We start from the raw sequence: 14,143 nt of genomic DNA on the forward strand, positions 1-14,143 counted from the left end.
GGGGGAACTATTGGATCTAGATTATCCAGCCGGCAGTTGATTGTAGATCTCCAGAGAGAAAAACAAAAAAGATGTAAGGAAGGAGAAAATTACTAGGACCATAGATCCCAGCTGGGAGTTATATACCAGCTGGGGACAGCCAATGGACGTAGCCAGGTGTTTTTTGTTCTGCCTAGTCCTATTCCTGGAGGAGGCAATATAACCCACTTGTTATTAGTTATGGAGCAGTGTGTCCGTCGATGAATGAAAGAGAAAGCTATTTTATCACTATAAACTCAGCCTTATAGGCTTGTTATTTCCATAGCAACAAAAACATTACCATCGTGGCTAGTCAAGATTAGCCTGGAGAATGACTATATCAGGTATGTGTAGTGAACATATGAAGATCAAAAGCTCTCTCCTAAATGAAAATTTCTCCTAACAAGGAACCTAGCTGTGTCACTCTCAGGTTTTCACCTAGACTCCAGCAACCTTATGCCTCACACAGTGCAAGACAAATCTGTTGTGAAGGATACAGCACTTAAAGCAGAACACACAATGGCAAAATGCAGGCTGCTCTACAGATTTAGCCATACCACAGAGCTATATGGGTGCAAAGCAGCTGCCATATTAGTGCCGATGTCCAGCAACCTTATGCCAGCGCAATGTCACATGTGTGGAAATACTAATTCTAATAAGCAAATATAAGTTAAAGATGCACATTTTTTTTACCATTCAGTTAAGTCCAGATTTAGGTAAAATCGTAAACAAAGGGGTTGATTTACTAAAGGCTAAAACACTGTGCGCTACAAGTGCAGTCCCTGTAGATCTAAGGGGAAGATCTGAAATCAGGGGAAGCTCTACTATTTCTATCATCCAATCAGGTGCAAGAAAAAACGTGGGGCTTTTTTTCCTAGCATGTCTCCCTCAGATCTGCAGTGACTGCACTTCCAAGTGCACTCATAGTGCAGAGTGGATTTGCCTTTAGTAAAAAACCCCAGTGTCTTATTTTAAGGGCACTTCTGTCTTATGGGCATTTAAGCTGGGAGAGTGCATAAACTAGAATCTAGCATGGGATGGTCACTTCTAACCTTCATTCAATCCCCTTTCTTCATCCCTGGATCTGCAGACCATGTGGATAGATGGTGTTTACAGAAGGTGATCCTTACTTATATACCTTAAAACAGTGGTCCTCAACCCTGGCTCTCAGGGCCCACTAACAGGCCAGGTTTGCAACATAACGGAAATACATCCCAGGTGATCTAATTTGCTGCTCAGTGATTGCAGTATTCTAGCCTGCATCTCCCCAAGGTAATACTTAAAATCTGGCCTGTTAGTGGGCCCTGAGGACCGGAGTTGAGGACCACTACTTTAAAAGATAAGTCCAGTTTGTGCAAACACCAGTCCAGACCCAGACCTAAACATATCACCACCCACCCCATTCGCCAAAAAGCTACCTGCTTGTCTCATCAAGAAAGTCTCGGCCTCTTCTGCAGCTTACATCCTTTGTTTTAATATTTTTAACTCAGCACTGTCAACTACAGGCTGGGTTTACGCTTACGCAATGCCAGACACATGTGATGTATGTGCGATGCAAATTCAGCCAGTTTGCATGGCTGAAATCGCATTGCATTGCAACTCAGTTGAACCAAAATGGCGCAGGACCCATTCTTGTTCTGCACTGGAATCGGATCGCATGGGCGTTCAGGCCCATGCGATCTGATTGCACTGTGTTCTGCAAACCAATTTGGGAGTGTCATTAACTTGTTATTGACACCCACAGCGGCGTAAAATGCCTGCGATTCAGATGCGATGCGGGAACCCGCACAGGAATTGCTGTGGTTCCCGCATCGCACCAGTATGAACCTAGGCATACAGTGACTCCCCAAAGTTTTTAATGGGGCTGTACTAGAGATGCACCTAAGGCATTGCCAGTGCTGAAGGTGCTCTTGGCCTGGGGACTATAGAGCGTTGAATGATGTCTTTTTTTTTTTTTTTTAAGTGCATTTATTTTATTTTTATTTTTTTAATACTACATACTTCCAACAAAATGTTGCCATTCCCCAAATTCTCCAAGGCACACCTACATTTACCAAGTGTACCCCATATGGCTAAATATGAGTACTAAAGGGGTGGCTAGGATTTAAAATGAAGGTGCAATCACATCCAGTTATCAGAGAATCAATGCTTTGAACTGTCTGCATGAATATACAACTGATAACACTCAGAAATGTGTAAACATTACTCTACCTTCCCTGACAGAACTGGAGCTATCTGAAATTCTGTTTACATTGCTATTGTAGATAAAGCTACATACATCAGCTGGCTGTGCAGGCAATATCCAGCCACGAAATGTACACACTAAAGCTGCCCATAGATGGATTGAATCTAGTCTAGTTCAGCAGGGTCCGGCCGAGATTCGATTCATCTACACTGGATATAAAAAGTCTACACACCCCTGTTAAAACGTCAGGTTTCTGTGGTGTAAAAAAATGGAACAAAGATAAATCATTTCAGAACTTTTTCCACCTTTGATGTGACCTATAAACTGTACAACTCAGTTTAACAGACTGAAATCTTTCATGTGGAGAGAAGTAAAAATAAAAAACGAAAATATGGTTGCATAAGTGTGCACAACCTTAAGCTAATACTTTGTTGAAGCACCTTTTAATTTTATTACAGCACTCGGTCTTTTTGGGTATGAGTCTATCAGCATGGCACATCTTGATTGCCAATATTTGCCCACTCTTTGCAAAAACACTCCAAATCTGTCAGATTGCAAGGGCATCGCCTGTGCACAGCCCTCTTCAGATCACCCCACAGATTTTCAATCGGATTCAGGTCTGGGCTCTGGCTGGGCCATTCCAAACCTTAATCATCTTCTGGTGAAGCCATTCCTTTGTTGATTTGGATGTATGTATTTTGTCATCATGCTAAAAGATGAAGTTCCTCTTCATGTTCGGCTTTCTAGCAGAAGCCTGAAGATTTTGTGCAGATACTGACTAGTATTTAGAACTGTTCATAATTCACTCTTAAGGCTCCTGTTCCCGCAGAAGAAAAACAGCCCCAAAGCATGATGCCGCCACCACCATGCTTTCACTGTGGGTATGGTGTTCTTTTGGTGATGTGCAGTGTTTTTTTTTGCGCTAAACATATTTTTTGGAATTATGGACAAAAAGTTCAACCTTTGGTTTCATCAGACCATAACACATTTTCCCACATGATTTTGGGAGACTTCAAATGTGTTTTTACAACCGCCAACTCAGACACTCTGCGAGCAGATGTGATAGCCACCAGAAAGGTAACCTTTCTCGTCAGCAGAGGCAGAAATTTTTTTCTGATGTTTCCAAAGGGAGGACATTGCAAAACAGACAGGATCGAGTTTAAGACCAAAGGAGGTAAAGGTGCTCTCCGAGGAGGAGCCAAATGACGTACACCTTGATAAAAAGGTGCCTATCGATGAATTTAGGTGCCAAGGGGCGCTGAAAAAGGATGGCCAGTGCAGATAAATGGCTCTTAATAGTGGTCAGCGCAAGACGCTGGTCCACACCAGATTAGAGGAAGGCTAACACCCACGCTACCGAAAAGGAGCGAGGATGGATGCCCCTGGATTCACACCAGGCAAAATAGGCCTTCCAAGTACGGTAATAGATCTTACCGGACGAGGCCTTCCTAGCCCTGAGCAGGGCAGAAATGACCGCCGACGAGAGACCCTGATCTCTCAAGACCTGGCTTTTAACAGCCACGCCGCGAAGGTCAGCAACCGTAAAGTAGGATGGAAGATCGGCCACTGAGACAGCAGATCGTCTCGAACGGGAGCCGCCACGGAGTCTCGACGACCAGTTGGATGATGGCCACGTACCAAGACCGGCGCGGCCAGTCAAGGACCACCAGAATCACAAACTTCGGTTCCGAGACTAACCTGCGAAGGAACCTGGCCAACAACCGAAGCGGAGAAAAGGCAGAAATCAGGCGATACCGATTCCAAGGCTCCACCAGCGCAGGCGACCACCAGAGGATCGTGCGTTCGTGCCACAAACCTTCCCACCTTGTTGGTTAGCCGAGAGGCGAACAGATCCACATCCGGGGATCCCCAGTTCGCGCACAGTATCCAAAAAACCTCTGGGTGTAGGGACCATTCTGCCTGGTCCAGGGTCTGGCGTCTCAGATAATTGGCCTGCCAATGCTCCACACCCGGAATGTGAACTGCCGAAATCGCCGACGTGCGTCTCGGCCCAAGGCAGAATTCTGGTCACTTCCTGGGCCGCCCGGGCACTCCTGTTGCCCCCTTGATAATTTGATGTAAGCCACCGCAGTGGCGTTTGTCCGTCTGGACCCGCACAGGGCGGCCCCGAAGATGAGCCGACCAACGGAGCAAGCATATTCTGATCGCTTGCAATGCCAAGATGTTCATCAGCAGGGAGGATTCCTCCTCCGACCAAGTGTCCTGGGAAGACAGAATGCCCAGAACGCCACCCCAGCATGACAGGCTGGCATCCGTGGTTATCACAGTCCACAACAACGGGCGGAAGGAGTTTTCCTCCGTCAGAGTGGGGGACAGGAGCCACCAGAGAAGATCCTCTCTGACTTGGCGGCTCAGAGATATCCTTCTTGCCAAGGATTGAGGATGCCTGTCCCACCTAGCCAAGATCTCCGCTTGAAGAGATCGCATGTGGAACTGTGCAAATGGTATTGCCGCGAAGGCTGACACCATCAACCCCAGGGACCGCATGCAGGCCCTGAGCGACGAGGAATCCTTGTCCCGAAGGGACCGGACCTCGTCCTGTAGAGTCCGGAGCATGTCCTCCGGCAGGAAACCTTTACTTGGGCAGAGTCCAGGACCAATCTCAGATAAGGGAGACGAACAGAAGGGGACAAGGTCGACTTCTGAACGTTGATGGTCCATCCGAACTCCCGGGGCGTCTGAACGGTAGTTGACAGATCGCGTAAGAGATATCCCAAGACCGCAATCCCCTGCGCCCGCTAAAGGGCCAGAACAGGAGCCAGCACTTTGGGAAACACCCTTGGAGCCGAAGCGAGACTGAAAGGTAATGCCACAAACTGATAGTGATCCTCCGTTATTGCGAAATCGGAGGAACCTATGAAGACCCGCGAATATAGGGATGTGTAAATACGCAACCTCGAGGTCGGTGGAAGCCAGAAAATCTCCGGAGGCCACCAGCGTACTGAGGGATTCCATGCCGAACTTTTGAACCCGCACAAAGCGGTTCAGAGCTTTCAAGTCCAGAAATGGAGGTGCCTTGCCCTCCTTACTGGGCACAGTGAACAGATTTGAGTAAAACCCCCAAAACCTGTCCCGATGAGGCACCGGGACGATCACCCCCTAGGCGAGGACATCCTGAACCGCCCGATGAAGATCGTGTAACCAATCTGGGGTTAAACGAAGATTTGAGGGAAAGAATCTGTCTGCTGGCCGCGAAAGGAATTCGATCTTGTATCCCGATCTAATGATTTCCAGAACCCAGAGCAGCCAAAGGTCTAGGAAACCGCGCAGACGTCCCCCCACCCCTGTAATGGGTGAGGGTGTCCCTGCAGGTTGAGGTGGAAGGACCGGCATGGGTGGATTTTAGCTTGCCCGCCCAGGGCTTCCTCTGACCACCCTGGCCCTTAAAGGGTTTCCCCTTGACCTGTACCTTGAAGGCACGAAAGAACCCCTGATTTGGTTTAAAGGAAGGGCCCCACCTACCGCAAAAAAACTTACCCCTGGGGTTCTGGGGCAGCAGAGTGCTTCTGCCCCCAGTGCCCCCTTTAACCAACTCGTCCAGGGAATCCCCAAAAAGATGATTCCCCTCATAAGGGATGTCAGACACCGTCTTCCTAGAGACTGGACGGGAATGAGGCTAGCCGGGGGTATTGGACCAGTGGGACAGCTGCCCTGTAGGTGTGTCTATGTAAATTGCTTTGTTTTTAACAAGTCTTATGCCTAGCTTGCTCCTGTGGATAAGAGGTCAATACCCATTGGTGAAGACTGTATGAGAGGGTGGCGACTGTCAGAGGACGCAAGAGAAAAATATAATTTTTTACTTTTTTTTTTTTTAATAAATAGGAAAAAATACTAGGACTGCAGATCCCAGCAGAGAGCCAGGTCCTTACTCCTGAACTAGGCAGACAAAAGTGGAAGTCCTACAGCAGGAAGTGATTGTATACCCTCTGGGACTGCCCCAGGGGGGTAACTAAAAAGGTTTCCGCCTAGTCCTACTCCTGAAGAGTGACAGTAATACCCAACGGTCTGAAGAATTTAAGCTGTGTCTGTCAGTGAACAAAAGAGAAAAGAAAATGAATCACCATCACAAAGAGAAAATACGAAAAACGACTGTATATCGTTATCTTTCACACTGCGGCTAGGTTTTCACAGACAGATTGTTAAAGCAACAGTCTCTAACTCTTATGCCTGGTACAAGCAATGCTAGTACAGCGATCTACACTGCTAAGCTACTGTGTTTTGCATTAAGGTAAAAAAAACCTTCTGCCTTTACAATAACTAAGTGAGCACCGGTAATGCAGAGCCTTAGATCCTACAAAGTACTGAAAATCATGTGTCAATGAAAAACATAGTGGCTTTTAAACTGCTGTCACATCAATTTGCCTAGGATTCTATTTGAGACAGGCCAAATCTGGGGTTTACAACCCATCTATAAAAAAAAAATAAAAACCCCATTGGCCTTGCTGATCCCAGTAATTCTGCATGCCATGATTCCACGACTTGTGGAACTGGAGTTAATATTTAATGATGCTAAGAGAAGGTATTAGAATGAAAACACGGCTATATTAGCAGGCAGGAAGCATCTGCACTTTGAACTTGGCATGAGATAATGCTGAAAAATGCTGAAAAAAATAGTGTGCATCTCTTCCAGTTCTGCTGGTTATTCTGCCAGACAAAGGTTTACACATAGCTTATTTTAATTAAACTCTTTAAAAGTTGCCAAATTCCATTCACTGTCAAAATAGAATCTTCATTTTTGAATAGACTGTGGAAAAAAAAAAAAAAAAAAAATCACTCGCTAATCAGTTTTCCACATGTCAGCAAGAGCTCTGTTCCACTTCAAACAGTTCTGTGTCTAGGAAGTGTTTTTTTTTTTCACCCCCAAGTGACCAGTCCACCCAAAAGTGACAGTTTAGTTGATAGGATCACCCACACATTTCTTTATTTCCATTAGGGACTGGGTAGGGAGGTTCAGCTAAGGGTTCTCAGCTCATCTGCCTTGCCAATTACAATGTAGGATAAATCTCCCTGGTGTGTTCCTTTTATTTTACAGAAAAAGGATAAGGGATACTTCCACAGCAGGAAGAAGATTGATTTAAAAGCACAGCTTTATCCATAAAATACCAGCGCTTTGTTGCTTGACTTTTAAAAGTTGTTCTAAGGCCCCTTTCACACAGGCTGACCGTTCAGATCAGCCTGTCAGTTTTTTGGGTTGTTCTGAACAGTCACCACATGCATCTCTATGGGGCATCGGATGTCAGCGGAAACATGTCCGCTGACATCCCATCTGTCAAATCTGGACGGATGGAGACAGAGCTGTCATCCTCCTGCTCAGCGGGGGATCAGTGGATAGATCCCCCGCTGAGAAAAACAGAGTCCGCCTGACAGACTCCAAGTGTGAAAGGGCCCTGAAGGTACAAGGTTTTTTTTATCTTAATGAATTCTCTGCAATAAAGAAAAAAAACCTTATGCATGCAGCCCGAGAAGAGGATGATCGGGCCTGCTCTGTGCAAAACCACTGCACAGAGCAGGTAGGCATGACAGATGTGTTATTAAAAAAAATAATAATAATACAATCACTTTAAGGCAGACTTCGACCCACCCACTGCGATGAATTAGAAGATGTAGCTGTATACAAAGCGTTGAGAGCATTCGTTCTTGCACGTACTTTATGCAACTCCCAGTGGATAAATGTGCACAGGAGAATCTACAAATTCATTTCAATGGAAGGCTGTATGTGGCAGCTGAGGGTCCTGGGAGAATGATTACTCAGTCTCTGCAGGATGTACGGCCCCCTGTATGAAGGGGCTTATCAATGTATTCACCAACTCTTCCAGTAGACTCCAATGTGCAAAAATATATCTTGGTGAAAATATTTATACATACACCAAAATTAAAATTATAACTTAAGGAAATTTTTTTTTTGTTTTTTAAGCTTTGGACATAGTGGAGAGGGATTAGAACACCTGTCGGGCTTTTATTGTTGTCTGTGTCCCCATTAGGGAGATTCACCCTCCCTGTTTGTCCTGTTTACCATCATCATCAAAAGTGAAAGTAAAAGAACATCCCTAATTTTGGTTTGTCCCCAGAATAGGAATAATAGGGATATTTTCTTATGGGGACACTAGTAGTGGTGACACAGGTGACAACAAGGGATTCTCTCACCGTAAAGCAGGGGTAGGCAACCTATCAAGGGTTAAGATCTACCTGTACAATATGGAGGAAATCAAAGATCCCTGGAAAGTGCCAAGGGGGTGTAGGAGTTGAGGGGGGTGAGGGTAGTGGTGCCTTTTTTTTTTTTTTTTTTTAAAAGGACAGCACAAAGTGTCTTAGCAGTGTCATTTGCCCCCTTTAACATGCCCCCCCCCCCACCACAGTAGTGTCCTCTGTCCCCTTCACATTAACTCCCACCAAAATAGTGTCCTTAGCCCCTCCACAGTAGTGTCCTTTGCACTTCTGCCCCTTTCAAATCCCCCCCGCTTCACACACACACTGTAATATGCTCTACTCCCCCCAGTCTCCATAGCAGTGTTCTCTGTTCCAATCCCTCCACCCCCCCACTGTAGTGTCCTGTGTCCCCCTCCAAGCAGTTTCCTATGCCCCCCACACATCATCTCCCTGACACACATCCACCAGTATGTAGGCACACCAGTATGTAGGCAATGCTCACCTACCTTAATGGGTGGCAGCACAGTGCTGGACAGAGGGAGGGAGCGGGAGCTGCCAGAGTGGAGGTGGTTGTTACCTTTCAAATGAAATTCACTGGCAGCCCTTTTTATCCAGGTATACCAAACTAAGGCTGTGTTTACACTGGTGGGAATTGGATGTGGGTTTCCCTGCATTAAATTTGCATGTCAGGAGTGTATGACTGGCTCTCAATGGAGCCGCTTCACACACCCCCGGGACAGCTTCGGAGCAGTTTGTAGGAAATGTGTGTGCGTTGTCTGTTTCAGGTCTGGGTTCAGCCAAAAATTCCTCCCAAATTTGGACCTGAAACAGTGAACAGGACGCACCGGACCTCCTGCTCAAAGCCGCTCCTTAATCCAGTGTGAACCCATCCTAAGTGTTTTTTTTTTTTTTTAACGAAGCCTCTAAAATCACACGACTCCCGGCCACTCTCCTACTCAGATCCAGGGCAACAGCGGGAGGGGTAGAGATCTCCCTTGGACATCAGCTGGGGAGGCCGCATAGCCACTCGGCCCCTCCCGCTGTAGCCCTGGATCTAAGTAGGAGAGCGGCCGAGAGTCACGTGGCCGTCCTGAAGATATCTGGTGGGGGGGGGGGGGGGGGGGATGGGACGAAAAGGTAGAGGCTTTGTTTAAAAAAAAAAAAAAAAAAAAAAAAAACACACTTAAGTGTGTTATGCCTGGATAAAATAGAGGGGCTGGCAGTGACAATTTTTAACCTTTTTTTTTTTTTTTTTAAAATACCAATATCGGCAGGAGGAGGGGGGGGGGCGGGGGGGAGAGACACAGGCACACAGAGCTGACAGGCAGATAGGGGAGGGGGACTGAGGGAGACAGAGGAGAGCTGCAGGTGATGGAGGCAGGTAAACTGACCATGGTAAATCAGGGCTCATCAGACATGTTTATCGTGGTCAGCACACAGAGGGGTACTCCGGAATTGGCAGGATTAACCATTTTTTTTTTACAGCTTAGATAGCATGAGCACTGTGCTGATTAGCCTGCTATAAAGGGAACAGGGGTGTTTTTTTTTTTTTTTTTGGGTTACACAACCACTTTAAACTTTTCATTTTAACAAGCTGGTGATTGTTTGCTAGGACCGTCCAGCGTCCCAGCAACAAATCACCTGCTGGTTAACCTAAACGTTAACAGAGGCTGCTCCCGCTCCTGGCTTTGTCAAGTACTGTACTGCCTCCCACTCTCCACTCTGCATGGAAGAGGAGAGCAGCGGAGACTGAGGGGAGGACCTGGCAAAGCAGGTACTTGTTCATGATCTACAGTAAATGCAGGGAGACAGGCAGATTGTGATCAGCGGGTTGTCGAACTCCCCTCCTCCTTCAGATGGATTTATTCTCACTTCCTATTTTGGCTATGGAACAGGAACAAAGGGAAAGTTCCCTAATGGCACACAAATGGGAAAAATAAACCTTACAGGGGTTATTAATCCTCCACTACTCAATATGAAGAAAAAAAAAAAAAGTTTTGCCTTTGGTTCTACTTTAAATGTAATCTTGATGGGCACAAAAAAAACAGAGTAACAGAAGGGTAGATATAACTATCCTAAAGAAGCTGCCTCTTTAAACTCGTGGTGACTAATCATGTGACTGCCTGTAATCGGAGCAAAAAGGGTTGGCAGAGAGAAGTTCATTCATTCAGAACCAGCCAATCTCCAAGCCTAACTGACACCATGTGAAAGCTTGCTTGTGTGGTGTGATTTGTAGAGCAGCAAGTAAAACCGGACTGACTTATTTCTAAGTCTTCCCCCTACTTTGTTAATTTTTTTTTACACTTCCTGCACGGTGTATGTCCTATAAACACATTCCTGTGGGTGTGCAAGTTCTAGCAGCAGATGAATGTCATTTTTACTGCCGTGACTATGGCAGAACGTGCCAGCTGCTGGTACTCCAACTTATGAGAGTAGAGAAATGGTGACAACGCTGCTGCTGAACTAAGATGTCACCCTAGAAATTGAAGTGTCTATGAAGATGCTTTATTTGTATGATTTAAATAAAAGCGGAAAAAAAAGATTGAATTTTTTCTAAGAACTTACCGTAAAATTCTTTTCTCCGAGTCCTCTGACAGTCGCCGCTCTGAAGACTTTATGAGTGGGCGGCGACTGTCAGAGGTCTCAGAGAAAATAATTTTACGGTAAGTTCTTACAAAAATTCTATTATTTATTACAGGTACTTCTATAGCGCTGTCAATTTACGTAGCGCTTTACATTTATATATTATACATTCACCTCAGTCCCTGCCCTCAAGGAGCTTACAATCTAAGGTCCCTAACTCACATTTATACATACACATACTAGGGCTAATTTAGACAGGAGCCAATTAAGCTAGCAGCATGTCTTTTGGAGTGTGGGAGGAAACCAGAGTACTACGAGGAAACCCACAAAGGCACAGGGAGACCATGCAAACTCCATGCAGGTGGTGCCGTGGTTTGGATTAAAACCAACGACAAGTGCTGCCAGACGGAAGTGCTAACCACTTAGCCACTGTGCTGCACATCCTCGCTGTTTAGCATGGATGGGGGTATGGAATGATTTCTCTCATTTACACCAACGGCAAGGATTGTGCTTGGATTTTTTTCTCAGAGGGGTTTGACAGACAGTGGGGAGGCAATATGGTTTAACACCGCCATGCATTGCAGCACAGCTCCCTTTGCTTGATTGGGTTGCAGTAATGCCCGCTGAACAAGACAAGGTATATTTCCTGCCACAAAATAAAGCATCACAGATGCATTTGTACACTCCTGGCTGCTGCCTTTGCAGCTAAAGGAGAAGCGTCTGGGGGAGGTGAAAACACAACTAAGGCCGCTCCAGTAGAAGTCTGATGACGAAACGTGTAGGGCCGAGTTACGCATGCCATACGTCACTTCCGGTTTAGCAGGTTGGAGCCGTGGAACACAGAAGCGGAAGCATCCCGGCGTCCTGAATATGACAGTGATCGGTCCGAAGTGTGTGTACTTGCTTGCATTTTTTCATTGATTGTATACTACGCCATGGGGGTCCTGTTTTTGTCTGCTTGAGCATCATAGATTGTGACATCGGAGGGGAGACATCTCCCGACTTGGCTCATAACAGTCCTCAGGAACCCCGAACCAATCATCTCTTACTCTGTGGCGATCACAACACTTATTTTGCCCAGAAGAAAAAATAGGGCGAGTGTGATACCCAGTGGGCACCACTGGTATAGGCACCTTAATCACCACTAATTCATTTTTTAAATCACTTGTCACAGACAACTGAGATTTTAACACCTTAAGGTGTTTTTTTACTTTGATTTAGTCACCTTGTTTGGGTTAGAGTATATACTAACACTGTACTACCATCACCATATCCGTTTATTTCAAACGGTTCTCACTGGCACTTATCACTGCGTCCAGTTAAAAAAATATTGATGCACTTTTGTTTATTTATCTGTTGTTTTATTGAATGAGCAGTTATTATCCCATCTTGCACTGAGCACTTTGTTTTGGGGGGTTCATGCCAATCCACCCCCAGCCACTAGCTCTTTCCAGCACAAGCACTTTGTCACTGAAAGATTGTTTATTTATCACTAGTGCTTATGTTTTATGGGGGATACATTTTTCAAGTCTGCTCAATCAGGTAGTGCCTTATACAAACTTCCCTTTCCTTTTTAAACAACTAAGCTCCCTCTTTAAACCACTACTTCCCTCTCTCCATCTTTCTTTCACATTTCTCTTCCCTATCCATCTCCCTCCTCCTATTCCCTCCCAACCCCCCCCCCCCCACCTTTTTTATTTTGGTGTCCTGGGTGCTCTTAGGGTACTATGGGGATATTCCTATATGGTATGCTTTTATGTCAATGCATACATTTTCCCTTTTTTCTTTTATCGTTAGTTCCCCCCCCCCCCCCCATTTTTCTAGCTGAAACAAAAAAAGGGGGAGGTGCAGACCTTTAGTGGACGAATTGCTCCACCATCTAGATTGCACGCTCTGAACAGACTGCAGGCAAATGGTACATGACCCATCGGTGCATCAACTGTATTTTACATGGTGCATTACACATACCAGCTTGGCTTGTCGGTAGGTCTGCTTACTATTCTATGTATTGAGTATTATGACGTGTTCTGTCTTCCGATTGTGTGCATCCCTTGTGTTTTTGCATAAAGGATTTACACAAAAAAAAAAAAAAAGACTAAGCTGCATGGTTTAACTGCCCCCCTTCCCATTTATGTAAATGAGCTCTTAGTGTGTGTGTGGCCAGCTTTAGAATGATAGATAACATTGAACAACTGTAGCTTTGAAGACAAAAATCATAGGGCTACTCACCGACCATAGAAACCATACTCCATAGGAAAAGATATAGGAGTAAAATATAAACCGCCACCTAGAAGGAATATAGGGTGAAAAGAGAGAAGAAATGTGATTTTGAAAACTTCAGAGCCACTAATACAAAGAGAAAATCCAACATCCTAACCAATAACATTATCTACATTAGAACGTATTACAGCACAAGGTAATAATCAATTTATCAAATTATTTCTTTTAATTTAAGCCCCCGTACACTCAATCAGAATATCAAACAAAAAAAATATCGCTTTCGAAGTGATTGCACGATAATCGGATTGTTAGTATACAACTTTCATCTGAAATTTTCCGAAGGAACAAACACAAAATTTCTTGTACGATACCAGATCGTATGATTTGTTTAATCTGTACAGTTTTCATCCGAAAGTACAATACAAAGACAATACAAGACATCACTTTCAAATTTTTATTATGAAGAATTTTCGTGCTTTAGTAACCAATTAGTTTTCAACTTCGAGACTAGGATGCAAAAATAAAAGATCATTCGTCCTATAATCGGATTGTGTGTACTAGGCTTTAGATGCATATTCAGAGCACCCTACAATCATTTGCAAAAGTTGTGAACCACAAGAGGAAGCTGTACAGACATTTTATTCGGACATACTTTCCCTGCTGTCCTCAAGGTCACCCTTCACACAATGCCCTATTGTCATGCAGACAATACAGAAAAAGTATCTATGGGTACCTTTGGAGATGAAAAAAAAAAAAAAAAAAAACACTGCAAGATTTCACTCATAAAACATTCCTTCTGGCTCTTAGACGGAAATTGTTTTCCTGCATTTGTAAAACAAAGTCAGAAGATTCCCATTTACTTTATTAGTGTAGACGACAGCTCCGAGGTTACGTTTGGCCTGCTTTCCATCACTTTGGAGGCAGCAGTTTCCACAGAGATGCATTTCTTTTGCCAGCAAAGAAGGTATA

General features: G+C 44.9%; 1 protein-coding gene across 2 annotated transcripts in view; it reads right to left on the reverse strand.

The window, feature by feature from the left end:
- The window catches only part of CERS5 (ceramide synthase 5), a 196,612-nt gene that overhangs the window by 92,586 nt on the left and 89,883 nt on the right, over positions 1–14,143 (reverse strand). For both annotated transcript variants that reach the window (XM_082248348.1, XM_082248349.1), the window contains exon 4: positions 13,184–13,241. In XM_082248348.1, coding sequence (XP_082104474.1) covers positions 13,184–13,241 — 58 coding nt within the window. The remainder of the gene's footprint in view (positions 1–13,183; positions 13,242–14,143) is intronic.

This window comes from Pelophylax lessonae, assembly GCF_965119305.1.
Source record: "Pelophylax lessonae genome assembly, chromosome: 2".
Taxonomy (NCBI): Eukaryota; Metazoa; Chordata; class Amphibia; order Anura; family Ranidae; genus Pelophylax; species Pelophylax lessonae.